A 27,408-nucleotide genomic window follows, 5' to 3' on the forward strand; every position below is an offset into this window, starting at 1 on the left:
AGAACAAAGACCCACCCACCAAAACACAATGAAGATTTTTTCATGCGTGGTTGTTGAAGAGTCCACAAAGGATTTTAACGTCATTATGAATCTGTAAGAAGACAAAAATATAGCTGTTTTTAATAATAAAAACATACATTTTGAGTTGCTTAACTGGCAACAAAACAGAAGTGCTGTTTTTACAGAGTCCTGCTGATGTGGAGGAAACACTGCAGATCTGGATAACTTGTGTTGTGAGCGTGTGTGGCTTCTACACTGCATGGGTCCTGCACTTCCTTTTTTCCCCCTTTTCATTTAGATAGCCCACTTGCAACTTAAGAAAACACAAATATAGCTGTAAAGTTCTCTGTATCAAAATACAAATTTTCTCTCTGCTCCTTTATTTTTCACTCTTTTTTAAAGAAAAGAAGCAAGACCATAAACACTTCTTTCTAAATGAACTGTAGGAATCTCACATCTATTTTATGTATTTATTGATTATATATTTTGTTCAAAAGCCCTCAAGATATGAGTGTGCTGTGCATGTGTGTGAGAGAGAGATTGGTTGACTGTATAACAGTCAAAATAAATAGCAGCTTTATGTGGAAGAAAGGGGGGGCAGAAGAGAGAGAGAGAGAGAGAGAGAGAGAGAGAGAGAGAGAGAGAGAGAGAGAGACTGTGTGCATGTATGTATGTATGTTTATATGTAGGCCAAAATAAACAGTAGTTTTTTCTTGCTATGTGGAACCTTCCACATAGTCTAGAGAAAAGCAGCCAGAATTCTTTGAAGCACAGACAACAAAAAGTGTTTTGGCTCCCTGCAGCAAGGATCTGTCAGCCGCCTCCTGAGGCCAAGCCTCAGACAGATCCTAATATTGGTATGGAGGGCTCTGGACACAGCCCCAAAGCCACCACAATAGCTGCAGCTGGCGCCTGCTCTGCCCTGCTTGCCAGGAACAGGCTGTAAAATTCAGCTTCAGAAATACAGCAGCCACTATTTGCACCCTTTCCTTTTTAAACCAGTCATAGGACCAGCAGGTTAGAATGGCACAAATATCCAGATATCACAGCTTACTGCATCAGATGCACCAAGTGAGTTGAGAAGGTAGGATACATAGAGAAAGGTGGAGTGAGTCTGGGCAAGCGGGAGGGACAAGCTGCATGGTACAATTCTGCCTAAGTTTTAGAAACAGAAGATGCTCCAGATTGCTTTTAACTGTTTTTAATTATTTTACTTTTAATAATTTTCAACTGTTGTAACCCACCCCTGGACTGTATACTATAGCCAGCATGGATTTTTCACATTCCATGATGTTAAATTGAAAATACACCCCATGCCCTTCTGATGCTTCCCATAAGCTCATTTCAAAACAAACCCTTACAAAACGTATAGTCCTGAACTCAGAAACATTTGCTTAACAACCCTCTAAATATTCATGGTGATACACAAAACCGTCAGAGCCTCCGAGCATAAAGTGAGTGTTGGCAACACCTGCAATCGGCCCAAATAACAGAAACAAGACATGGCTTGCCACCACTTACCATATGCTCAGAGGCATATGTGACCAAATTCTTCCAAGCTACACAGGAACTGGATTGGACTGTGAAAGACCAATCCAAATTGTGTTTAAGAACATAAGAACATAAGAAGAGCCTGCTGGATCATGCCAGTGGCCCATCTAGTCCAGCATCCTGTTCTCACAGTGGCCAACCAGGTTTCCATTTTGACAAATTTGTAGGACAGTATAGTATCTCAGAGAGGAGGTCAGGTCTCCGGCTCCCCTGGTGCATTCACTATAGCTGCCCAATTTCCCTACTTTTTAAAGTTTGATAGAAATACGTTCTTAAACCACAAGGTTTTTTGTCTATTAGTGAATCATCATCATCACTGGAGCCCTTTGATTTGCCCTGAAAAGGAACCCCTGAAGGTCAGAGGACATTTTGGACCAGAATGCAACACTGGGGAACAGAAGGAGGAGGATCCTCTGCTGCTTCTTGTAAGAGCATGAGGGCCCTCCAACTTTGGATCCAAGCTACTGAATCTGTCAATGTGATTTCAACTGTTGTTCACCACCACAAGATATATTACTTGGTTAGCTCACTGGCTATACATTTCAGAATGCATTCATGAATTAAAAAAATATGCAATTCATTCGGTGAGAATAGGAAGTTTATACCAGGCCAAACTATTTCTCCATCAAACCTAGTATTATCTCCTCTGACTAGCAGGAGCTCTTCAGTGTCTCAGGCAGAGGTCTTTCCCATCATTACCTACCCAATCCTTTTTCACTTTTATGCCCGGGACTGTATCTCAGATCTTTTACATACAAAGCAGGTGCTCTACCTCTAGACTTGAGTCCTTCGCTGATGCACAGTTCAAGGGCAAAACAAAAGAAAAAAGTGCGGAGCGTATCCACCCACAGGGAGAATACAAGCAAAACAAGGGTAGGTATTTACTAGGCAAGGAAGGGGTCACAGAAGTCACTACCCACTTACTTGATGAGGTCTATAGTCTCTGCGAACATGGTATAGGCTGGCTTTGGTGAGAGGGGATCAGATTCCATCGCAATGCCACACTCAATGAAGGATAGGGCAGCATCCAAGTACCTGAAGGCCTTTCCAACTTTGTCTGTCTGTTGGGAGAGAAAGTGAGTGTTTGACAGCTTACAAGGACTCTGATACTTTGTGCAATCAGTTCTTTGGATAATCATCCAGATTCTGACATGTGAATCTCTAGCCTCACAATGCTTTTCAACATTGATCTCGAATTTTAAGGCATTTCCTTTGCTTCCCCTACTTAATGGTTACCACATTTTTGGGGCCCATGGGGACAGTTATGAACCAGAGGAAATGGTGCGATTCACACAAAATGCTAAAGCACAATGTATTAAATTATGATTTATTAAACCATGGCTCAGTGTTATGTGTAAATTTTGTCCAGAAGTTTAACCATGATTTGTTTATTGCCAGCAACAATGATCTGAAGCCTTGCTACGTTTGCTTCTGAACCTTGACTTGTTTTAACTGTGGCTTGGTGTTATGTGTGAATCCAGCACCTTTCCTTAACCATGGTTTGTTGGAGAATGCTCACCAAATTACAAAGTTATGACCAGCTAGACAACAAGCCAAACTTTGGAGAATCAACCCATGGATTGCTTGATTGTCTGTGTGACTTATTTATTTATTTATTTACTGCATTTGTATACTGCCCCTCTGGGTGGTTTACAACAATTAAAAACATTAAAAACAAATACACAAATTTAAAAACACATTTTTTAAAAAGCAATTTAAAAACACATGCTAAAATGCCTGGGAGAAGAGGAAAGTCTTGACCTGGTGCCGAAAAGATAACAGCGTTGGCACCAGGAGCACCTTGTCAGACAAATCATTCCATAATTTGGGGGCCACCACTGAGAAGGCCCTCTCCCTTGTTGCCAGACTCCCAGCTTCCCTCCGAGTACGCACACGGAGGAGGGCCTTAGATGCTGAGCGTAGTGTACGGATGGGTTTGTGTCGGCAGAGGTGTTCCATCAGGTATTGTGGTCCTAAGCCGTGTAAGGCTTTATAGGTTAAAACCAGCACCTTGAATAAAGCTCGAAAACATACAGGCAGCAAATGCAAGCAGGCCAAAATTGGTTTTATATGTTCAAACCGTCTGGTCCCTGTTACCAATCTGGCCATTGCATTTTGCACAAGCTGCAGTTTCTGAACCATCTTCAAAGGCAGCCCCACGTAGAGTGCATTGCAGTAATCTAACTTGGAGGTTACCAGAGCATGGACAACTGAAGCCAGGTTATCCCTGTCCAGATAGGGGTGTAGCTGGGCCACCAACCGAAGTTGGTAGAAGGCACTCTGTGCCACCAAGGCTACCTGAGCCTCAAGTGACAGAGATAGTTCTAGGAGAACCCCCAACCTATGAACCTGCTCCTTCAGGGGGAGTGCAACCCCATCCAGGACAGGTTGGACATCCACCATCTGCTCAAAAGAACTACGTGCTAGCAGCATCTCAGTCTTGTGTGGATTGAGCCTCAGTTTATTAGCCCTCATCCAGTCCATTGTCGCAGCCACGCACCGGTTCAGCACATTGACAGTCTCACCTGAAGAAAATGAAAAGGAGAAATAGAGCTGCGTGTCATCAGCATACTGATGGCAAGGCTCTCCAAAGCTCCGGATGACCGCACCCAACGGTTTCATGTAGATGTTGAACAGCATGGGGGACAGAACTGACCCCTGCGGAACCCCATACTGGAGAGTCCACGGTGCCGAGCAATGTTCCCCAAGCACCACCTTCTGGAGCTGACTCGCCAAGTAGGAGCGGAACCACTGCCATGCAGTCCCTCCCACTCCCAATGCAACCAGTCTCCCCAGAAGAATACCATGGTCGATGGTGTAGAAAGCCGCTGAGAGATCAAGGAGAATCAACAGAGTCGCACTCCCCCTGCCTCTCCTGACAGAGGTCATCATACAGGACGACCAAGGCTGTTTCTGTGCCAAAACCAGGCCTGAAACCTGACTGAAATGGATCCAGATAATCGGTCTCATCCAAGAGTGTCTGGAGCTGGCCTGCCACCACTCGTTCAAGGACCTTGCCCAGGAATGGAACATTTGCTACCGACCTATAGTTATTAAGATTTTCTGGGTCCAGGGAGGGTCTCTTTAGGAGTGGTCTCACTACCACCTCTTTCAGGCAGCCAGGGACCACCCCCTCTCGCAGAGAGGCATTAATCACTTCCCTGGCCCAGCCAGCTGTTCCATCCCTGCTAACTTTTATTAGCCAAGAAGGGCAAGGATCCAGCACAGAAGTTGTTGCACGAACCTGTCCAAGCACCTTGTCAACGTCCTCAAGCTGTACCAACTGAAACTCATCTAAGAAATCGGGACAAGGCTGTGCTCTGGATACCTCGCTTGATTCACTTGCTATAACACTGGAGTCTAAGTCCTGGTGGATGCTAAAGATTTTTATCCTGGAAGTGCCTAGCAAATTCATTACAGCGGACCTCAGATGGTTCCACCATGTCCTTGGGACCAGAGTGTAATAGCCCCCGGACAATTCTAAAGAGCTCCGCTGGGCGGCAGATTGATGATTTGAAAGTGGCAGCAAAATATTGTTTTTTTGCTGACCTCCCTGCCCTTAAATACAGCTTACCATAGGCACTTACCAATGTGTAATTGCATCCACCAGGAGTTCGTCTCCATCTGCACTTGAGCCGCCTCCTTATATTGTTTCATCGCTCTCAGCTCTGGGGTATACCATGGAGCTGTACGAGCTCTACACAGGAGAGGGCGCTCAGGAGCAATCATGCCAACCACCTGGGTCATTTCTGTATTCCACAGATCAACCAGGGTTTCAACAGGAGCGCCAGCCCTATTAGCCGGAAAACTCCCCAGAGCCCTTTGGAAACCATCCGGATCCATTAGTCTCTGGGGGCGGACCAACTTAATAGGCCCCCCACCCTTGCAGAGGGGAAAAGCCGCTTTAAGTCTAAACTTCAGCAAGCAGTGGTCTGCCTGTGACAGAGGGACTGATGTAAGGCTCCCCACATTCAGATCACCATCTCCATGTCCAGTTGCAAAAACCAAATCTAGAGTATGCCCTGCTACATATGTTGGGCCAATGGCATACTGGGACAGTCCCATGGTTGTCATGGAGACCATGAAATCCTGAGCCGCCCCAGATAAGGTGGCCTCGGCATGGATGTTGACATCCCCCAGAACCAACAGTCTAGGGAATCTCAACAGTACACCCGAGACCACCTCCGTCAGCTCAGCTAGGGAGTCTGTTGGGCAGCGGGGTGGGCGGTACACCAACAGAATCCCCAGTCTGTCCCGCTGACCTAACACAAGGTGCAAACACTCCAGACTAGTAGTCACATGGACAGGGTGCTTGCAGAGGGAGATGGAGCTCCTACAGACCACAACAACCCCCCCTCCCTGACCCTCAGGTCTACCCTGATGCTGAACCAGGTACCCTGGCGGACACAGCTGGGAGAGACGGACTCGTCCCTGCTCACCCACCCTTGTCTCGGTTATACATGCCAGATCAGCTGCCTCATCCACAATTAAATCATGAATGAGGGAGATCTTGTAGTGAATCTGTGAACCGTGGCTTAGCTTTATGTGAGAACCAGGCCACTGTTGTAGGCACCACACATACTACAACATCTCTTGTCTCTTTCACACACATGCACGGACACACACAGAATCCCCCCTACCAGCAACTAGCCTTGAAAAAACATTTCCCCCCAAAACTAATTTTTTACGGGGGGGGGGGGGGTTACTCCAAAGCAAGAGACCCCCAGCTGCAGTCTCCAGGAAGATCACCCCTTGCCATGCCAACAGTAATACTTGCAAATTTCCTTTTTTAAAGCCTAATGTTTTCAATTATTATTATTATTATTATTATTATTATCATCATCATCATCATTATCATTATTATCATCCCACCCTTCCTTCCAGAGGGAACCCAGGGCCACAAACAAAAACATTAAAAGCATTTTAAAATATCCTAAAAACAAAAGACTTTAAAACATATTAAAACAAAACATCTTAAAAGCATTATTAAAAAAACAACTCTAAAAACACATTAAAAAGCAATTCCAACACAGATGCAGAGTGGGATAAGGCCTCTACTTAAAAGGCTTGTTGAAAGATAAAGGTCTTCAATAGGCGCCAAAAGGATAACAGATGTGGTGCCTGTCTAATATTTAAGGGGAGGGAATTGCAAAGTGTTGGTGCCACTACACTAAAGGTCCGCTTCCTATGTTGTGTGGAATGGACCTCCTGATAAGATGGTATCTGCAGGAGGCCCTCACCTGCAGAACGCAGTGATTGACTCGGTATGTAAGGGATAAGACGCTCTTTCAGGTATCCTGGTCCTAAGCTGAATAGGGCTTTGTACACCAAAACTAGAACTTTGAACTTGGCCTGGTAGTGAATGGTCAGCAAGTGCAATTCTGTCAGCAGTGGGGTGACATGTTGGCAATACCCTACCCCAGTGAGCAGTCTCTCTGCCGCATTTTGCACCAGCTGTAGCTTCCGGACCAACCTCAAGAGTAGCTCCACATAGATTGCATTACAGTAATCCAGCCTGGAAGTTACCAGGACATGGACAACAGTGGTAAGGCTATCCTGGTCCAGAAATGGACGCAGCTGTCTTACCAGCCGAAGCTGGTAAAAGGCACTCCTAGCCACTGAGGTCACCTAGGCATCTAGTGACAAAGATAGATCCAGGAGTGCCTGCAGAGTACGAACTTGCTATTTCAGAGGGAGTACAACCTCATCCAAAGCAGGCAATTGACCAATTCTCTGAACTTTGGAACCACCAACCCACAGTGCCTCCGGTCTTGCTAGGATTCAGACTTCAGATTCAGACTCATGCAGCCCACCCCCATGTTCAGACACGGGTCCAGAGCTTGCAAGGCCTCTCCTGATTCAAATGTTACAGAGAAATAGAGTTGGGTGTCATCAGTGTACCGCCAGATTTCTGGCAGTTGCAGACTCTCACTCAGAAGGCATCTGGTGACTTTCTCCTATCACACAGTTCATTGCACAGGCTGTCACCCTGCACAGGAACCACACGAGTCTTAGACCCTCCCCACTACCTATCTCCTCTAGATTGGTTTAAAAATTAAAAGAAAGGGTAGCGCCAGTGAGGTTCCCTAAGGGGCTCTCAAGGGGACAATCCGCTTTGGGGCACCCCCACCAGTGGCAGACGCGCCACCCAAGGGCTGCTGGGCTTTTATGCTCCCTGACTCAGCCAGGAGCTGATCCATTGAATGCAGCCCTCTCTCTGGACTCGGGAAGGGGTCCAATCCTTACAGCACTTACCAGGAACCTCAGCTGTTTCAAGAGCAGCAACCTGGGGGAGCAAGCAAGCAAGCAAGCACCCAAATGCTCAAGTACTCACTCCCAAGGTAGGTCTTCTTCAGTCCCCCAGTGCTGCAACTGGAAGAGGGACAGGGGGAATGGGGCCTTGCAGGCATCAGGGAAGGTCTCAGTGGGGGCATGGGCACCCACAGGCACTGCACTTGCAACTCATGCCCTAAATAAATCGAACAACTGAGCAGAGGAGATGAGCCCCAAGCATGGAACCATACTCCGCCAGGGGATGTTTTAATTCAAAGTTTAACAAGACCATTTCAAAGGACAGACATGTATTTTGAAGCTTGCCGTTAGCATGACAGCATTCATTTGATCCATTTGAACACAATGCACTCAGAAACTGGTGCATTTGAGAGCAAAGTGTTCATTACTGTTGCTTCAGGTAAATGGGGTTATGCAACACGGCTAGCTCTGTAATCAGTAAAAAGCTTTTTAGCTTTTTAAACAGGGATAAACGCAAGGACCAGAGGCTATTAAAAAGCAAGACTTTACTTTCACAAGTAAGTGAAGCTGGTGCTGGCATACATCAACTGTTTTGACAGTATGCTGCCATGGCCTTCCAGAGCCTCCAAACTAGCCGGCTGTGTTGACTGGGGCCACTAGGAGTTGCATTCCAAAACAAATGGTGGGCACCAAGTTGGGGAAGGCTGTGCTGTGCAATGGGGTAAATATCAGCCAACAATTTACATGTCTAAAAGACAATTCTCAATATTCTGTCCCACTCCAAGCATAAACTAGAAATCAATCCCAGGATGGGGCTACGTCACCTGGTCAACACATGCAGCAGAATGAGGTAGCAGAAATGCCTCTACTACTTTAGGTTGCAGGTGGGGCATTCCACTGTTGAATAGCCCCACACACTTTTTTGGTATAAAAATGAAACAATCCCTACAAATTAAAAACTAGCAGATCAAGAAGAAATCTAGCCTGCTGTGCTAATTGCAGTGAACTTAAAAAATTTGGTGAATCATTTAAAAATTTGTTCTATCTGGGGTGTTTTTTTTGGGGGGGGGGACTTTGTTGTAGTTTTTTGTATTGCATTTTTTAAAACTAAGTTAAAAACGGGTTCTGTCCCACCTATCCATTCTACCTCACAACCATTTACAACATTAAAACAGGGAAACAATTAAAACATCTTTTGCTCTACAGCTTTCACTACAGTTTATTATCTATTTATATTTATTTGTTAAGTTTATATCCCAGCTTCCCACTAAACAGTGCTTAAGGAGACTCTCTTCATTGGACAGAACATTTCATGTATTGATTAAAAAGCATTTATATACCACTTACTATTTCAAAAACCTCTATTTCAACTTAACAAAATGTTCATCAAGTGTTATAAGGCCTCACTTGGCAAACAGTCTCAATGGTTGCTGTCAAGAAGATGGTTGGAGTTGCTGGAGAGGGGAGCTGGGGAGAACAATGACAACAAGAACCTTTCCCAAGCCCTCTTGGTGCTCTTAATGCCTTGCCAAGACTGCAAAGGCCAGAGAGGAATACCTGCCCCTACCATGGAAGGGCATCGCAGAGCACCAGGCCTGAGTAATGCAAGCTGTTAACGTATTGAACCGTAACACTGATCCCAGACTAAGCAAATGCAAGAAAGGGGTCCAATTTATTGAAATTCTATACTTTAATGAAGTAGAAGGGAACTTAATTATTTCCACTGCTCAGAACTTTTAATATTTCTTCTGTCTGGCACGAAGTTAAAGAACTTACCATTGCATCAGCTTTGTGCTTCAACCTTTTGGCCTCGTTTAAGTGAAATTCCACTGGATGTTGTCTGAATAGAGACATGGACAGAGGGCAAATTACATAAATAGACTAGTTTTGAAAAATGTACCTGCTTTTGCTCCGCCCAGGTTGAACTACCCAAACCTCTGCAGATGCATTAATAGCTTAAGCAAAGAAACTACCTAATCCCCAAACACTTGTCAGTATGTGTGATATCCAAATGCATCCCAACGTGTGCTAAACTTCCCTCAGCAGTATGCTAGTTTCCTACATGCAATTATGATGCTTTGTTTTTTGTTTAGTATGCGCCATAGTTTCAGTCGTACTTCCTTGCTGGCCATCTTAAGACAAGGGAGAATGAAGAGAACTCTGATCAGGACTCTCTCGTGTGTGCTTTTTTCTCGGTTCTAATCCCGACTGTTACTACCTAACACACAATCTTTGACAATTTAGACTAAACCAGAAGAGGTGAAGAATTGAGGGGTCCACGTGTACAAGCCATATGAGGAGTATGAAATGGAAAAGCAAAGCATGCATCTGGTGCTTGCAAAAATCTCTGCAAAAACAAGGTTTTTTATAGAGAAAGGCAAGCTAAGTTGTTTACAAGAGAAGGAAACAAGGAGGATAAAATAAGGGTTTCAAAAGACAACACAGCCCAACCAGAAAGAGAGAGAGAGAGAGAAAGGAGAGCATTCTTACTTGTGTGGCTTGCTCTGAGGTTTCGTTGGCTTGGAGGTACCATTTGGCAAAGAAGGCACTGGGAAAGGATTTGGAACATCCTCTGCAGATCTCTGGGAAATCTGAAAGGAAAGATATCAGAGAGGTTGTACTCGGAAAATAGCCACAGCAAAAAATTTCCTTTCCAAGATGAACACACATTTATTTGTCCCAGGACATACAAAGATGCATACACACATATATATACACACAACAGAGGATGAGGAAACTTGTCAACTGACTAGTAATGTTTCAACAAGCTGAGAATATTCTAGAGGGTGGAAAAAATTAAGTTACAGATTTGTTTTTCTTAATTCAAGTGAGCATGGAAGAACTCAGCTTTGCATCCAGCAATGTTAGTAAGTAATACTATTCCAGCATTGGCTGCTGTTTACCTGCACGCTGGGTGAGCAGCCTGCTGGCTTCTTTTCAGTTGGATGCAGGCGACAACAGTTCCTAAGGTTATCTCACAGGGCTCTAAAAAATGCTGTTCTAAAGACCAGCTAGTGAAATCTCACCTCATTTCTAAAGCAGTGAAAATATTACCTTAAGAGTTGCAAACAAGAAACAAATCCAAATAGATTTATAACCTGAGAGAAAAAACCTGTCCAATAACCTAACAGTTAACATAAGAAGAGCCTGCTGGATCAGGCCACCAGCCCATCTAGTCCAGCATTCTGTTCTCACAGTGGCCAACCAGATGTTTATTGGAAACTCACAAGCAGCACCTGAACATAAGAGCTTTTTCCCCTCTTGTGGTTTCCAGCAACTGGTATTCAGAAGCATACTGCCTCCGACCATGGAAGCAAAGCATAGCTATTATGGCTAGTAGCCATTGATAGCCTTATACTCCATGGATCTGGCTAATCCTCTTTTAAAACCATCCAAACTGGTGGCCATCACTGCCTCCTGTGGGACCTAATTCCATAGTTAAATTATGCGCCGTTGACAGAAAACTTATTACAGCAAATCCAGACCCCCATTTAGGTGCAGGGTCCATTTGTTTATTCTCTTCATTGATTTTCCTTAGCTCAACTGTATTTATTGGCATGTATCTTTAAACAAAACTAAAGAAATATGTTAAAGAACAAAAATAAAGAAAGATGGCCTCATTTCATTACTTTATTTGAAGACGTACTTCACATCAATGGTTCTGCCTCTCAAGCTGTCGCTCCTAACAGAAAAAGGTACCAGTCGTAATAGCCTTGCTGGACCAGGCCAAAGTTTCAGCTAGCCTAGCATCCTGTTCCTAACACCACCTAGCCAGGTGGCTCTGAAATGCTCACAAGCAGGCCTTAAAGGCATTAGTCCTGCCTTTCTTTTGATCTGCAGCTCAAAGATATAATGCCTTGCAATGCAGAGGCTTTATGTAGTTATCATGGCCAATAGCCACCTCACCATGAATCTATGTAAACCTTTATTTTAAAAAAAACTAAGCTGGTTGCCATCATCACATCTCGGAGCAATGAATTCCATAAATGGAATTTGTACCAACTTCAGATGGTACACCAACTATGACCATTTCTGGATTGGAATAACTTCACAACATATGTTAGTAACCTTAAGATTACACTATTGTAATGTGTGCTGTGTGGGGTTATCATTACGGTGGGTACAGAAGCTGCAACTAGTGCAGAATGCAATGGCTAGGGTGCTAACTGGAGAACCCGGTACTGCATCCATGCAATGCCTCTCTGGAAGGAGCAGCACTGGTTGTTGATACGCTACCAAGGTTTTGTTATTGACTGATAAAGCCCTACATAACTTGGGATTCAGTTATCTAAGAAAACACCTTTGTCCCATATGAACCTGCCTGGTCACCAAGATCTTCACTGGAGAGACTCTAGTGGCAATCAGGAAGAGGCCATTCTCTGTATTGGGGAATAGTTTCCCATCAGATACTACAGGCACCTTCAGTTTTATGTTTCTGCCAGGATTTTAATTCATGTAAGCATTTACTGGCCATTAATGCTAGCTTAATTTGTCCTCTGCCCATTGTGTATTTGATGTAATTTTATTGTATTGTTATTTTTATATGCGGCGGCTTGTCTGATTAAAGGCAGCCGCCGGCAAGATCACATCACTCCAGTGCTGAAGGAGTTGCACTGGCTACTGGTTGTTTACCGGGCCCAATTCAAGGTGTTGGTTTTGACCTTTAAAACCCTATATGGTTTTAGTCCAGTCTATCTGAAGGAGCGCCTCCAGCATCGTCAGGGATGCCGCTCAACAAGATCAGCCTCAGAAGACCTTCTCTCGATCCCACCGGTTAAAACAGCTGGACTGGTGAGGACTAGAGAGAGGGTTTTTTCAGTAGTGGCCCCCACCCTGTGGAACTCTCTCCCAAATGATCTCCGCCATGCCCCCTCTATGATGAGCTTCCGCCGGGCCTTGAAGACCTGGCTCTTCAGGCAGGCTTTTGGGGTGGGTTAGGTTTTTACTGTTATGGTTTTAAATTTTAATGTTTTAATGTATTGTTTTATCTTGTACGTCACCCAGAGTGGCTGGACAACCAGCCAGATGGGCGACTAATAAAATAAATAAATAAATAAATAAAAATAAATAAATTTATTATTCTACATGGCTTTGGTACTTTTTAAGTGAAAAGCAGTATATACAGTGCCTTGCAAAAGTAATCAGACTCCTGACCAATGCTCTCGTATTACCGAATTACAAATGGTACATTGTAATTTTGTTCTGTATGATATTTTATTTTGAAACACTGAAACTCAAAATCAATTATTGTAAGGTGACATTGGTTTTATGTTGGGAAATGTTTGTAAGAAACATAAAAAACTGAAACATGTTGCTTGCATAAGGTTTCAGCCCCTGTGCTGTGGAAGCTCCCAGTTTACACAGATGAAAGAAATTGCCATATCGAGGACACAATGACCTTACCATTGGCCTCCACCTGTGAACCATTAACGGTGCTGTCACACTGTCAGGATAAAAACCCCACTGTTATAGCATCATTGCTCAGGCTGGGGATCTGAAGGAAAATGAAGACCAAAGAGCAATTCTACAGAAGTAAGAGATAATGTAATACAAATGCACTGATTAGGAAAAGGGTGCAAAATAACATTCAAGTGTTTGGATATCTCAGTGAGCACAGTTGGATCAATAATCAGGAAGTGGAAGCTGCATCAACCACCCAGGCACTGTCAAGAAAAGGCCGTCCCTCAAAACTCAGCGCTTGAACAAGAAGGAGACTTGTGAGAAAAGCCACAGAGAGGCCAACAATCACTTTGAAGGAGCTACGGAGTTCAGTGGCTGGGAGTGGAGTAATGGAGCACCAGTCAACCATATCAAGAGGTCTGCATAACAATGGCCTATATTGGAAGGTGGCAAGAAAAGAAGCCATTACTCAAAAAGTACCATCTTAAAACACGTCTGGAGTTTGCCAGAAAGCAAGAGAGTGCCCCAGCTGCGATGTGGGAAAAGGTTTTGTGACCAAGATAGAGCTTTTTGGCCCAAATTCAAAGCACTATGTGTGGTGCAAACCTAACACTGCCCATTCCTCAAGACCTACAGTGAAGTGTGGTGGTAGCATCATGCTGTGGGGATGCTTCTCATCAGCAGGGACTGGGCACCTTGTTAAAACTGAAAGAAGAATGGCTGGAGCAAAATACAGGGAAATACTGCAAGAGAACCTGCTTCAGTCCACTCAAAAACTGAGGCTTGGGAGAAAATACACTTTCAGCAGGACAACAATCCCAAGCACAAGGCCAAAGCAACATTGGAGTGGCTCAAGAACAAAAATGTGAATGTCCTACAGCAGCCCAGTCAAAGTCCTGATCTCAATCCCATTGAGAATCTGTGGCGCTCTTTGAAAACTGTGGTCCACAGGCAATGTCCAACCAACCTGAATGACCTGGAGCGAATCTGCCAAGAGAAATGGGTCAAACTCCCTTTGACACTATGTGCAAAGCTGGTACATACCTACCCCAAAAGACTTAAAGCTGTTATTGCAGTGAAAGGTGGCTCTACCAAATATTATTGTGTGCGGGTTGACTACTTATGCAAACAACATGTTTACGATTTTTATATTTCTTACAAACATTTCCCAACATAAAACCAATGTCACCTTACAATAATTGATTTTGAGTTTCAGTGTTTCAAAATAAGATATCACACAGAACAAAATTACAATGTACAATTTGTAATTCAGTAATATGAGAGCCTTGGTCAGGGTTCTGATTACTTTTGCAAGGCACTGTAAATCTTTTAAAAAATAAAATAAGTAAATGCAGTAAATAGGTGTCATGCAGAGCTGTGTACCTGCAAAACGTAATTTTTAAAAAACACTTCAGTACCATCAGTCCAGCCAGCCAGCCACTCCTTCCAGAGGCAAAGGAAACAAATAAAACTATTATGATGTCTCTAAGTTTAAATAGCCGCCGACTGGGAAACTCACTGAAGGGAAAGGTATACACAGCAGAGACAGTTCCCAGCCTTAAAATGCCCCCATAGTCAGTATTTGAAACCTTTGCAGCTGATCCCCTGAGCAGCCCATGATCAGCCACCATAAGTAAGAAGTTACCAATGTCTCTAAATCAGGAACTAGTCATTGACACTTACTTTGTTGCTTTTTGAGCTTTCGGAAGGCTTCCCCTCCAGTTTCCTGTGCTTGGAGGATGAAGAATCCTTGTGGCTTTCCTTGCTCTTGGCAGTGCTGGTGCTGGGACCAGGAGGCTGGCTGCAGGCACCGTTTTTGCTCTTTGGCCTCTTCTGGGCCATCTTGGCTGGTTTCTGCGCAGGCTGCACAGGAGACAATGGTGGTGGCGGCGGCGGCAGTGGCATCTCTTTTCTTTGAGTCTCTACGGACAGCTTTGATATCCTAGAGATAGTGAATGAAATCATTTTTGAGCCAAATAGTGTACTGCAACTGCAAAAAACTAGGTGGGGACCCAATTTTTCAGGGAAGCGACTGGGGGGTCTGTTTATCTAGTGGTAGATGCTGGAAAACAGACAGAGCACTAAAAGGCTTCATCAAGAGCAAAAGGCAGGGAAACTAGGGACTTTCTGGTGATATGTTAATACACTAATAATATGCAGAAATAAAAGCCAAAAATATATATGGAATACACTCACTTGGGTTTGCCTCTAAAGCAGCCTTTCCCAACCAGTGTGCTTCCAGATGTTGTTGGACCACAACTCCCATCAGCCAGCATTGCCAATGATCAGGAAAGATGGGAATTGTGGTCCAACAACATCTGGAGGCACACTGGTTGGGAAAGGCTGCTCTAAAGGACTGAAGCTTATGATCTGATGTAGGCTTGTTAAGGGTTTGATTAAATGTAGGTGCTGGAAGGCATAACAATTTGTTCCCTATAATGGCTGGGATCCAAAGAGCTACTTCAGGTACACCCAAGAGTTTGGGCAAACCACCAGGACTGTTAATTTGTTTATTTTCTTTGAACAACCATGACATATCAGAAAGAACTTTTGAAGCAGAGAGTAGCTTCAGAAACAGTTTGCCATGCAGCATCACAGGAAAATGGATGTTGTCCAAAGCCCCACTTTGAACATGAATTTCATTTGTGATATCTGCACTAGCAGGGCCACAGGGTAGTCACTCATAGTTACAATGCTACCAATTCTCCCAGACTGAAAGGTGACCATGGTGCATTATTACCATTTATTGTGAAACAGGAAGAAGAGATTAATAAATAAAATATATAACAACATCATCATCATCATGAAGGAGCCACAAACAAACAAAAACACCCACAGACACTACCTGTTCCCATTACCCTTCTGCACTGCATTGCCATTAGCCTGCATACATATTTCTTTATAAACTGCCACTAATTACTGCAGGATACTTTAAGACTAGCAAAGAATATTATAATATTGTCACAATACAAATTTCATGTATTCATGCAAGTGCAACAATAATAAAAACTTGCCGCACAAAGTGCTCCTTCAAAATCCAAAGGATTCATTATTACACATCCCAGATTACCCCCTAGACTGTTTGTATCCTGAACTACTATTTATTTATCTGTTTATATCCCTCCTTTCCTCCATGGAGCTCAAGGTAGTGAATATGGCTCTCCCACCCAAGATTTTATCCCCACAACAATCCTATGAGGTAGCTTAAGCCAAAAGGTACTGGCTGGCCCAAGGTGTACTCAGTGAGTTTCAAGGCTGAGTGGGGATTTGAACCTGGTCTGACACTTTAACCAGTATGTCCTAGGTCTGACAATCTAACCCCTATGCAACTCTGGTTTTCTACTAGAACTGCAATCACAAGTTCTATTTTGTTTTACAGACTCCTGAAGTAGGTCTGGATCAAGGCCATGCTGTAAGTTTCATGACAGAGCTGGGATGTGAAGCTACATCTCACACTCCCATATCTAACACTCTCAAGATCAGCTCTTCATTATGAAAATTATCTTGGTTTAATTTATCCTTGCATACAAACAAGCTGCCCTGGTCCAAACCTGTGTACGTATATGTTCATATATGTGCAGCAGCCAGGGCTATAGACACACTGTTCCACATGTTCTTTGGATGAAACACCCAAACTGCAACAGCTGGTTGCGTGTGTGTGCTTCCCCTTCTAGCTAGAGGCAAGGGGCCCCTTCTGGGAGGAAGGGTGGGATAGAAGTTTCATAAATCACATCATCATCATGCAAGTCCCTAGCTGCATCACAGTTCAGGGATTTGGTGCCTAAAGTGTAGGCATTTTATAAAGTTTTAAAAACAAGTGTTCTTACCAGCAAGCCTGGGAACCTACCAAGTGCTTCATAATCACTCCAAGGGGAAAGGACAGTTTGAACAAACGTAGAACTGATAACAAAGCAAATATTTGCTAACTGTTTCATAATATGCATATTAAACACCCAACGTTTGGGGATTCTGAATATCACTAAGACAGAGTCCCAGCAGGTTTCATTGTTGTGATTATTAGGAGAGGTTAGATTTCCTGAGCTGAGACGGTCATAATCACAATACCCATGGTGTAGACTAAGCCACCCTTTAGCCAAAGTTCAAAGCACAAGAAGGGGCCCACTAAGCCCCATTTATTGACTCAACAACTTCATACTCACTTGTTTTTACTGGAGTCTTTGTGACCTGATGACGAGGATGATTTGGTTTCTTTGTCCAGCTTGACTGTTTTCTGATCATTTCTCAGAGAATCTTCCTGCTGATAAAAAGACAAATGCAGAGCTTAGTATTCTTATTATTATTAACTGGATTTTTTTATCCACCCTTCACCATAAGGTCCCAGGGCAGGTTGCAACAATACAAATATACAATATTAAAATGCGTTACAACAATTTACTACCATAAGTATAGGGTGAGTACTGAAGAATGATCCAACTGTGTGCCTGCCCAGCAGCGGAAGAGACCTGCAGGTAGTCCTATAGCAAAATTGGCAATTGCCATATGATGAGGTATTTGGTGGGACATTGGACTAAACGCAGCTCTTGTCCTTGCCCTGCCCCTCCTCCTCCTGAATAGGTAATAATTCTTGGAGCATGCACCATCATGCACAAAAGAGAGGTATCAAGCAGGCTCAGGGGAAAGTTTGCAGAAGGACATATACAATCAGAAATTTGTTTAGGGGAAAATCAAAAGCAGGCCCAATAAGAAATGAGCATGCTTAGTGGCTATGGACTGCTGAATTACTGTTCAGAGGAAAAACAGAGAAAACTGGGAGAGGGGGATGAAATGGAGTATCCTGAATGAGGGCATGGCTGTCTGGAACTTTCAACAGTAGTACTTCACACTGCAACATTTTGTTGCGTGCCTCACTTCACTTGTCAGCACTAGTGCAGTTTTTCTAGCTGGGCTAACACAGCAAGCAGCCCTGGCAGCTGGATCAGGTGAGGAACCAGAAGTGTGCATCCATTCTTCCTAATTTGGCTAGAGATAAGCACATAGGAAGGATGCTTCTGTGTACATTATTTTTCCCTTGCTGCATCAGGGCCTACGTGTAAAACAGAGGCAAATAACTGGAGGCCTGTACACAAAATCTGGTTCCAAAGGCTTTCTTACCTCCAAGAGGCTTTGCCGCCCTGCCCCCCCTTATTTATTTATTTAAAATATTTCTATCCCGCCCTTCTACCCTGTAATAGGGCACTCAGGGTGCCTTACAAAAATTAAATAAAAACGTACATAAATTGTAAACAATAAAATCACAAAAACATTAAAATGCATAAAATACTACACACACACACACATATATATATAGGGAGTGGTATTAAAGGGGACTACAAGGGTAAAATTTAACCTAGAAGGTATAAAATCAGTGTCAGGCTCTACCTTCAGTCCCTCCCAAAGTTTAGGATGAGCACTCCCTCCCTGCAATCAGGTGGTAGGGAGGGACAGAGCTGAGTGTCATCAGCATATTGATGACATTGTACTCCAAATCTCCTGATGACCTCTCCCAGCAGTTTCATATATATATTAAAGAGCATGGGAGACAAAATGGAACCTTGCGGTACCCCACAGGCCAACGGCCAGGGGGTCAAGCAGTAGTCTCCCAGCACCACTTTCTGGGTCCTGTCCGTCAGGTAGGACCGGAACCACTGTAAAACAGTGCCACCCAATCCCATCCCAGCTAGACGGCCCAGAAGGATACCACGGTCGATCATATCGAAGGCCGCCGAGAGGTCCAGCAATACCAACAGGGATGCACTCCCCCTGTCTGATGCCCGGCGTAGGTCATCAAGCAGGGCGACCAAGGCAGTCTCTGTCCCATGACCAGGCCTGAAGGCTGATTTAAAAGGGTCTAGATAATCTGATTCATCCAGGAAAACTTAGAGCTGAGCAGCCACTACCCTTTCAATCACCTTGCCCAGTAAGGGGAGATTAGAGACTGGGCAGAAGTTGTTAAGATCAGCAGGGTCTAATGAAGGCTTTTTTAAACAAAGGTCTTATCACAGCCTCCTTCAACAATGTTGGCATAGAACCTTCCCTTAGGGAGGTGTTAATTAAATATTCCAACCAGTCAGCCACTCCCCCTCTGGCAGATTTGATTAACCAGGATGGGCAAGGTTCAAGGGAACAAGTAGTGGCCCTTGATTCTCCAGGAATCCTGTCCACATCCCTACTCAGGGAAAGGGTGCTTCTGACACCTTTTGCTGCTGTCTGAAGAGTAAGAAAGGCTCTGGCAAGGGCCTTGCCTTCTCTTCAGCTGCTCAGTTCCATGCACAAGCCAAGGGAAAGGCTGAAAAACAGCTGAGGGGCCTAAAAGGAGGGTCTTCCCAAAGTCCCCACTGCTGTTCAGAGTGCTGCTGAGGAGGATAAAAGACTCATCAAACTTGTGTGGTAGAGAATCAATGGATGATGCCAAGGTTGTTGGCCCGTCAGTTGAAAATATGGCTCCAGGGGAGGGGGAGAGAGAATTAATTGCTTACTAGAGAGTATATCTATAGAGATGAACATGACTGACCTCATATTGCTCCCCCCTTGCAAATGTTGCCCATTAACTACTGAACAGTGGTATGACATCCTGGGTTCAAATATTACCATGGCTAGGCCTTGCTACTTTACCAACCTCTAACCTCCAAGGTCAGGACAGGAATTCCCATTCATCTTTCTTAATGTGGGGAGGAACCAATTGATTTACTGAGGGGATCAAAGCTAAGAGAAATCCATACCTCATCAAGACCAAATGCAGTAGTGTATAAAGTGTTTTTCTGACCTGTGACAATTCAAATAAACCTCTCTGTAAACCTACCCTTGCATATAACATTTCTGGTGTGTATTAATTATATGCCAGAGAGACTGCAACACAAAACACATATCAGAGAGTTTAACTCACATGGATCCCTCAAAGTCATTTTAACGGGAATTAGATATGAGAGGAATGGAGGAGAAGAGACACAGACAACTTTTATACATGCATACTCCCAAGAGAAAGATACCAACCTCTGAACCAGGGCAAAGGGTAAGTTCAAAGAGAATATCCTACAAAACGCAAAGCAAGTAAACCCTGGAGTCGCATAAGGCCAAGAAACTATTATTACAGCAACTACTAAGTGACTCCTATTTTTAGCAAGCATTCAAACCAGATCATTACGTCAACCATTTTATTTAAAAATTCATTAACTCATGGACATTTACTTTTTGTGTTAAACATTTTTCTTGATTCTACCAAATAGTATATTGGTATTGAGCAGTTGAGAATAGTTGAGTTGCTTGCAGCTTGTTAACTTCCAAACAAAGAACTCAGCTACCCAACCAAAATATATTATTCATCTCTCTATATTTCTTTAAAAGCAAGAAATCAGCATTTACACAAAAGGTAAAATGTTGCCCTTTAATTGAGCAGTGCCATAGCACACTGATTTGATCTCTTATCCTCGATAGTCTTTACTGATTAACCAACCTCTCACATCCAGGGAGCAGGACTGCATCATAACAATAAAGATTGGCTGACGTGAAAAGTTTTAAAATCCATATTAGGGTAAACCTTTTAGTAGCCCAACCAAAATGGCACAAAACAGTGTGCAAACTCATAGCTTTAGCACCAGCCAACTTCTCTCCCTAGCCTTTGTTTACCATCTAGCCTGATGAAGAGCTCTGGAGAACCTGAAAGCCTGCACACTATTGTTAGGGTATTGCAGTATAACGGATTGTGGAACTATCTGAAAAACACCAAGGCCTTCTTTGTATGTCCCTTTTTATTGGCATGCCAATCTTCCATCTTGTCCTCAATAGGCACCACTTCAGAAGTTTCCTCAATGCCTTAATAAGCCTATAAGCCTTTGGTGTCCTGTCCAGCTTGTGACCCACAAAGTCCATGAGGGGCTTGAAATGTTCCCCTTTATTGAAAAACGGAAGAGGATTACAAGCACTTCATAGGTCTCAGTACACTGCTGGTCAAGTTGGTGGATCAAAGTTGTCCAGACCTACTCTAGAATGAAATTTGCTTACTTCCAATAATCCCAAAATGACAACAACTCGTATCGTAAGACTTGTAACTCAAGATCCGAATCCATAAACATTAAAGTTGGATGTGGTTCTTGGGAGATGCTAGCAGATTACAAGATAACTGTAACAGACGGCAAGAGATGGTTCACACAACTCTCTCATTTTCTGCTTTAGCATCTTCACCTTTTTTTTGTAAAATATGTGACGTAGACCCTGCCTACAAATCTACTAGCCCCAAATGCCTTCTGAACTTCATGAGTTTTCCCCTAGCCAAGATCTACTGAGTTATGTTTGGGAGACTGCAGCAGCTCAAGGGAAAGAAGATCTGCAAGGCCTTCCTCCAGTTTCTCTGTAATATTGATTCTTCCTCCAGTTTCTTTGTAATGCTGAAACTCTGGCTTAACTGTTGTGTGCAGAAGTACACACATTTATCTCTAGTAAAGCTATTCTCTGAGTTCACTGGATAACTGTGAGTCCTAGTATTATGAGGGATAAAGATATCCATTTTTAGTAATATCATAAACCTCTTATCATGTCACCAGCACATAAAAACTGTTCTCATACCATCTAGCCCCAGGACTGTCTGCTCCATCTGGCCTGTATTTGTTACCTGAGCTCCCTGTAACACAAGATGCAAGGGACTGAATCTGGGATTTTCAGTATGCAAAGCATATAGCTGGTCATTGATGTACCATTGATAGCTGTACCATTGATGTTAGAAAGCACAAATGTTTTACTTCATTTGCAAAGTGTTTCAACCCCATGAGAACTTTGGTTGCCCTTTTCTGCCTCTCTGCCATAACGTTTTTGCAATGGATCAACCAGAACTGTACAGGCAGTCCAAAATGAGAGAAAGGCATTATGATACTGGCAAAAGCAAGCTCCAGGCCTGACAGGGCTCTGGGCAAAGTGCTCCCTGGTAGAAATCCTACCCACCAACTACAGCAGAAGTAAGCTCATTTGGGCTTATTGTCAGTAGTGGCAGCAGCATTTAAGAGTGGCTGGGAGCCGCAATGCTCCAGAGTACATGACACAGCTGCCCAGTTCACATGTCACATTAAACCACAGTAAAAAACAAACTATGGTTTAATGTGCATGCTGGTGCACGCTCCTTTGAAGTTCCCACAGCCAAGAACAAACCTTGTAGTTTGCATGCAGTGGTGTGGCAGCATCAGGAGTGGAGGAGCAGTGCTGCAGGAACTTTTGAGCATTGTGCACCAGCACACTCCTTGTTCACAGTAAACCAGTTTGTTTTAAATAGTAGTTTAATGTGACATGCGAACCAGGCTACTGCCACTCTGGGACACTGTGGAAAATTAAAATAGGAGCGCACAGATGCAGCCAGCTGGACGCCTCAGGATGCCTGATGCTAACTCTGGGTCTAGTTTTTTTTTATCCCTTTCCTGAAAATCTCTGGCATGGAATTTGCCATTTTCTCCGCCTCTATACACTGAGTTGAGTTGTCATTTTCACAGAGCTATCTACCATGACCTCAAGATCTCTGAATAGTCACAGCCAGTGCAAACCCCATCTATGTACATGTGGTTAGTGGTGGTGACGTTGCACCAAATGTATTCACATAGTAGGTTCCAAATATCTGAGAGACTGCCTCCTTCCCTATAGACCCTCTTGAGTGTTAAGATCAGCAGAGGGGGCCTCTTCGGTAGTTCTACCACTTTATTTATTTATTTATTGCATTTGTATGCTGCCCCATAGCCAAAGCTCTCCGGGCAGTTTACAACAATTAAACACATTAAAAACAAACATACAAATTTTAAAACACATTTTTAAAAAGCAATTTAAAAACACATGCTAAAATGCCTGGGAGAAGAGGAAAGTCTCCTTCTCTCTCACCTACCTTCCTCTTTTTGACAGACTTGCTTGGCGTATCTGTGCTCCTCTTCTCTGTCTCCTGCTTTTTCATGCTGTGGCTCTCTCTGACCTCCAGTCTTTTGGAGCAGACCCCCTTCCCAGGTGGCTGTGGGACCCGCGAGAGGAGAGTGAGCTCAATTTTTACCACAAGCGGTGGAGAGATGGCGCTATCCCTCAAGGGCGACAGCAACTTCTTATCCCTGAAAGGCAAGAGGAACTTGTCCTTATGAATGTCCTCCCTTACCACAACAGCTGGTTTAGTGCTGCTAGTTCTGCTGGTGGCAGGAACCCGAGGGCTCTGGCTTAAGGGACTGAGAGGCGACTGCTCCAGCGTGCTGCCAACCACATTGTCTTTTACAGCATCCCGGTCCGAGAACAATTTAACAGTGGTCTGGTGCAAACTCTTGTGCTTTTTCTTCTCAGAGGGCTCTGGCACTGCCAGGTTTGCTTCCTTCTTATCGCCAGACTTCAGCCTCCCTTTCGTTTTCACTTTGGGCTTGTCTTTGGAAGACTGGTCCTTCGCCCCATAAAAGCCAGGAGGCTCACTCTCGACCGTCAGGCCTCTCTTCGGTTCCTCTGGTACTGTGACTCTGCTGGATTTCCTGGGTTGCTTACTGCCCACAACCTGGTGGAAGTGGGGCTCCTCTGTGTGCGCCGGAGACTTCTGGTAGTTCCGCTTGGTAGGAAGGTGTACCTCTTGAGATGGCCAAGGTCCTTTGCTGGCGGTTTTGGAGTGACCATCCGTCGGCTGCGGGCATTCCCTTTTGCTGCTGTCATTGCTGTTGAAAGTTTTCCCTTGCCCTTTGCTCTCCTGGAGACTGCCCCTGCTATGGTCATCATCAAGGAAATTCTCGGTAGGAGACACTGGCTGGTTCACCTTTACCAGCCAGTTGTTCAGCTGCCATCTATTAGATGTCTGTGGATCCGGCTATGGCGAAAAAGAAAAGAAAGAATGATTAGGTGCCCAAGAGTCCATCAAAAGGTTTTCACCTCTACCATAACCTTCAGGGCTCTGGTCTATATTTCGAACTGAGCAAGGGTTGAAGGACAAGTAATAGTGGCTCTGTCTACAAACATGCCCTCATGTAAGCACAGAACCAGACAAAGGGCTTCACTCCTCCAGCTCCACCACTGAAAGGTCTCTTGCTACCTCAGAAGACTCCACCTTTTCTTTCTTGTGGCCTCATATGTTTGGAATTGTCTCCCAGAACACCTGCACTTCTCTTACTGCAGCTTCAGGGGCTAAATGCAGCCCTCCAAGCCCACTTCTCTCTCTGGTCATGGGGACTATCCCCAGGCCAATCTCCTCACCTGCAATACTCCGCATCCTCAAGTCTCCTGCTTGCCAGGATGGAAAGGGTTTTGTATGTCTGTGTGCACGCACATGCATGTAGAAACCTCTGAATTTTGTGTGGCTGGAAAGTAGCCTATTGTATACGGTCACATTCATTGCTTTGCCCACTTGGCCCTGCCTACCACTGCCATGTGGCCCCCGGGCAAGACAAATGTAAGAAATGTAAGGAGAAAGATAAAATAAATAATACATTCTATCAGTCACTTCATACAATAAAGTCTCAACATGACTTGACAAAAATAAAATGTGATATATAACAATTTAAAATTCTCTCTCTCTCTCTTCCCCCCTCTCCCCCCCTCATTTTTTTAGTAAAAAAATGAGGCGCCAGTACTCATGCCTTGATAAAAGTGTTCTGGGTGCCAGCACAAAATGGTTGCCACAGGGAACCAAAAAAGAGGTGCCAGTACTCCATACCAGTGAGTGAAAAATGGAAATGGACTGCCTTCAAGTCGATCCCGACTTATGGCGACCCTATGAATAGGGATTTCATGGTACGTGGTATTCAGAGGGAGTTTACCATTGCCTCCCTCTGAGGCTAGTCCTCCCCAGCTGGCTAGGGCCTGCTCAGCTTGCCACAGCTGCCCAGGCCAGCCCCTTCCTTGCGAGCAACTGCCAGCTGGGGGGCAACTGGGCTCCTTGGGACTATGCAGCTTGCCCACGGCTGCACAGGTGGCAGGGCACGTAACCCCTGAGCCACTCACTCTGGGGGTGATCTTTAGCTGGCCCTTTACACCCAGGAGACACGAGTGGGGATCTGAGGTGGTTTTTCATCATTCCAAGGTTTATGCAAAATGCCATTAAGCCTAACGTTATATCAATGACGCAGAAAACATATTTTTGCTCCTGAAGCAATTTCAAAACACTCCTGCTCTTGATTATGAAACTGTGGTGTTTTTTCCTGCTTTGGCTTCCCAGTTAAGTCAGTGGAGGCCTCCCGAACTCAAGGAACCAAGCCAAGTGAAACCACAGGGAGTCCAGCCACATTCCAGGGAAAAGAATCCTTGCTAGAGACCTGAATGTTCCAAACAGATTCCTGACAGAGCTCTGTATTTTCTGTCAGTTTTTTTTTTAAGTTGCACGTACATAAGCAAACAATTAAAATACAAAAAGTGAACAGGTTAGGCTAAAATTTCAAAATAGATTTTAACTGCAAGGAAGGTCCTATCTCAAGCAACTAAACACAGATCAAAATTTCATCCTTGTTCAGATGTATTTCCCTTCTTTGATTTGTCTCCAAGGGCCAATGGGCGTTATGGTTTCTATTCGAAGGACGCTTTAGAATTGCTCCATATGGCAGATGCCATCACACATACAATTCACAGGTATCAGCTTACCATGCACATTGAGCATTTTTATCAATGCTACTTCAAAGAGTGACAACACTGAGAAAAATTAAGCAATCTACATGATAAGCTACATCCGACTAACTTCATCCGTGTAAAGCAGGAAATGTTGATACAACATATAGGGGAGAAGGGCTGGTCTACTCAGGAATATTTAGGACCCTCCCCTGAATTTGTAAATTTCATTAAAAAAAGTTTTTTTTAAAGCTTCTGTCCTTTCTACTTACAGGGAGAAATGGCGGGCAGATATCCGCAGGCAGCATTTGACTCAACTGTTCAGTAAGAAGCAAAAACTTTTCCCCACCTTCCATTATTCCAGGCAACAACCTGCAGCCAAAGGCTGTATCCAAAGCACTTGCTGGAACAAGATCTCTGCACCCAATTTCGCATGATTGTTTCACATGTTGTAGCCCTGTACACAGCCCCACACAATCAGAAGAGTCCCCCAGCTCTGTAGAAAGGGTTTTCGGGGGGTACAGAGGGCTAAAGAAAAAGATTGGTTGTGCAAGCTGCCTTCTGCTTGTACAACCACTGGATACAGTCTGTTGCATGGTATACTGGAAGTTGGGGGAAAATCATTGGGATGACTGACAAGCACCTTGGAATTGTTTTTAATGAAAAGATTGTAATAAAATTAATTAATAAATACAAACTGAACATATTAGATCTGGGGTCACCAACCTCATGCCCACAGATGCCCGTGAAAGCCACCAATGGTGCTCTCAGGCATGTGCACAGACTCTGAGCTTTCATTTTTAAAAAAAGTAAGTCTCTAGCCCTCCTAGAAAGAAAGCTATGAAGCAAAATGTACAGGAACCTTCTAAGCAATTTCTGTGACATGAACCAGTCTGGCTGCTCCCACCGGTCAGTATTTTTAGCTAATGAGTAAAGTCAGAACTCTGACTGATAACTGAGTTAATTGGACACCAGGCAATAGGAATCCTGTTTTCCCTCCCCTTTGGTGCACTTTTCCTGTTTCCATCTTATTTTCTAGTAGTCCTTGGAATCTGCGTTGTTGGTTCTTCTTTCCTTTTCCCCCCTGGATGCATGTCTCCTGTAGTAGATCTAATTGTCTATGACTAGATACTCCCTAGAAGTTATTTTCTGCAAATACTATTACACAGTAAGTGCAGGTGGATATTAAATGAACCTGCCCCCCCCAATGGCAAACGCAAAATGTGAAAAGTTTGCAAAGAGGTTTAGATATATCTCCTGCTGTGCAGGAGCTCATATCCAGCCATGTTGTGTAATGCCATGCTCCCCACAACAGCCATGTTGTTTTGGCAGCCATTTTGTGACTGGTGCCCTCAGTACTCTCTCAAAATTTGAAATGTGCCCCTGGCCCAAGAAGGTTGGCAATCCCTGTATTAAATGCTTTGAATTAGGGTTTTGTCTGTTTTACTTTCATTTACTGTGCCACTGTTTGAATATTTACCATCTTCAGTCCAACCCTATGGAATGCTCTGCCTGCCAATGGAAATTCAGTAGGCACCTTCTGTGTTAATCTTTAAACATCTGTTGAAAAACTTTCTATGCCACCAGGCTTATGCAGGCAATTAAGAAAACATCTCTCCGTAATAGTTGATGATGTCCAATTTTAAATGTTTCTGTGGTTTCTACAGTATATGTGTACAGCTG

At 44.0% G+C, this 27,408-nt stretch overlaps 1 protein-coding gene across 6 annotated transcripts in view; it reads right to left on the reverse strand.

Annotated features, from left to right (window-relative positions):
* The window catches only part of AFF1 (ALF transcription elongation factor 1), a 193,800-nt gene that overhangs the window by 10,818 nt on the left and 155,574 nt on the right, over nt 1-27,408 (reverse strand). For 5 of the 6 annotated variants that reach the window (XM_061583084.1, XM_061583085.1, XM_061583083.1 and 2 more), the window contains 7 exons: nt 23,057-23,998; nt 17,364-17,461; nt 14,887-15,145; nt 10,294-10,394; nt 9,580-9,643; nt 2,476-2,612; nt 20-91 (listed from right to left, as the gene is read on the reverse strand). In XM_061583084.1, coding sequence (XP_061439068.1) covers nt 20-91; nt 2,476-2,612; nt 9,580-9,643; nt 10,294-10,394; nt 14,887-15,145; nt 17,364-17,461; nt 23,057-23,998 — 1,673 coding nt within the window. The remainder of the gene's footprint in view (nt 1-19; nt 92-2,475; nt 2,613-9,579; nt 9,644-10,293; nt 10,395-14,886; nt 15,146-17,363; nt 17,462-23,056; nt 23,999-27,408) is intronic. The other variant, XM_061583082.1, reaches the window with a different exon arrangement.

This window comes from Rhineura floridana, chromosome 9 (genome assembly GCF_030035675.1).
Source record: "Rhineura floridana isolate rRhiFlo1 chromosome 9, rRhiFlo1.hap2, whole genome shotgun sequence".
Taxonomy (NCBI): Eukaryota; Metazoa; Chordata; class Lepidosauria; order Squamata; family Rhineuridae; genus Rhineura; species Rhineura floridana.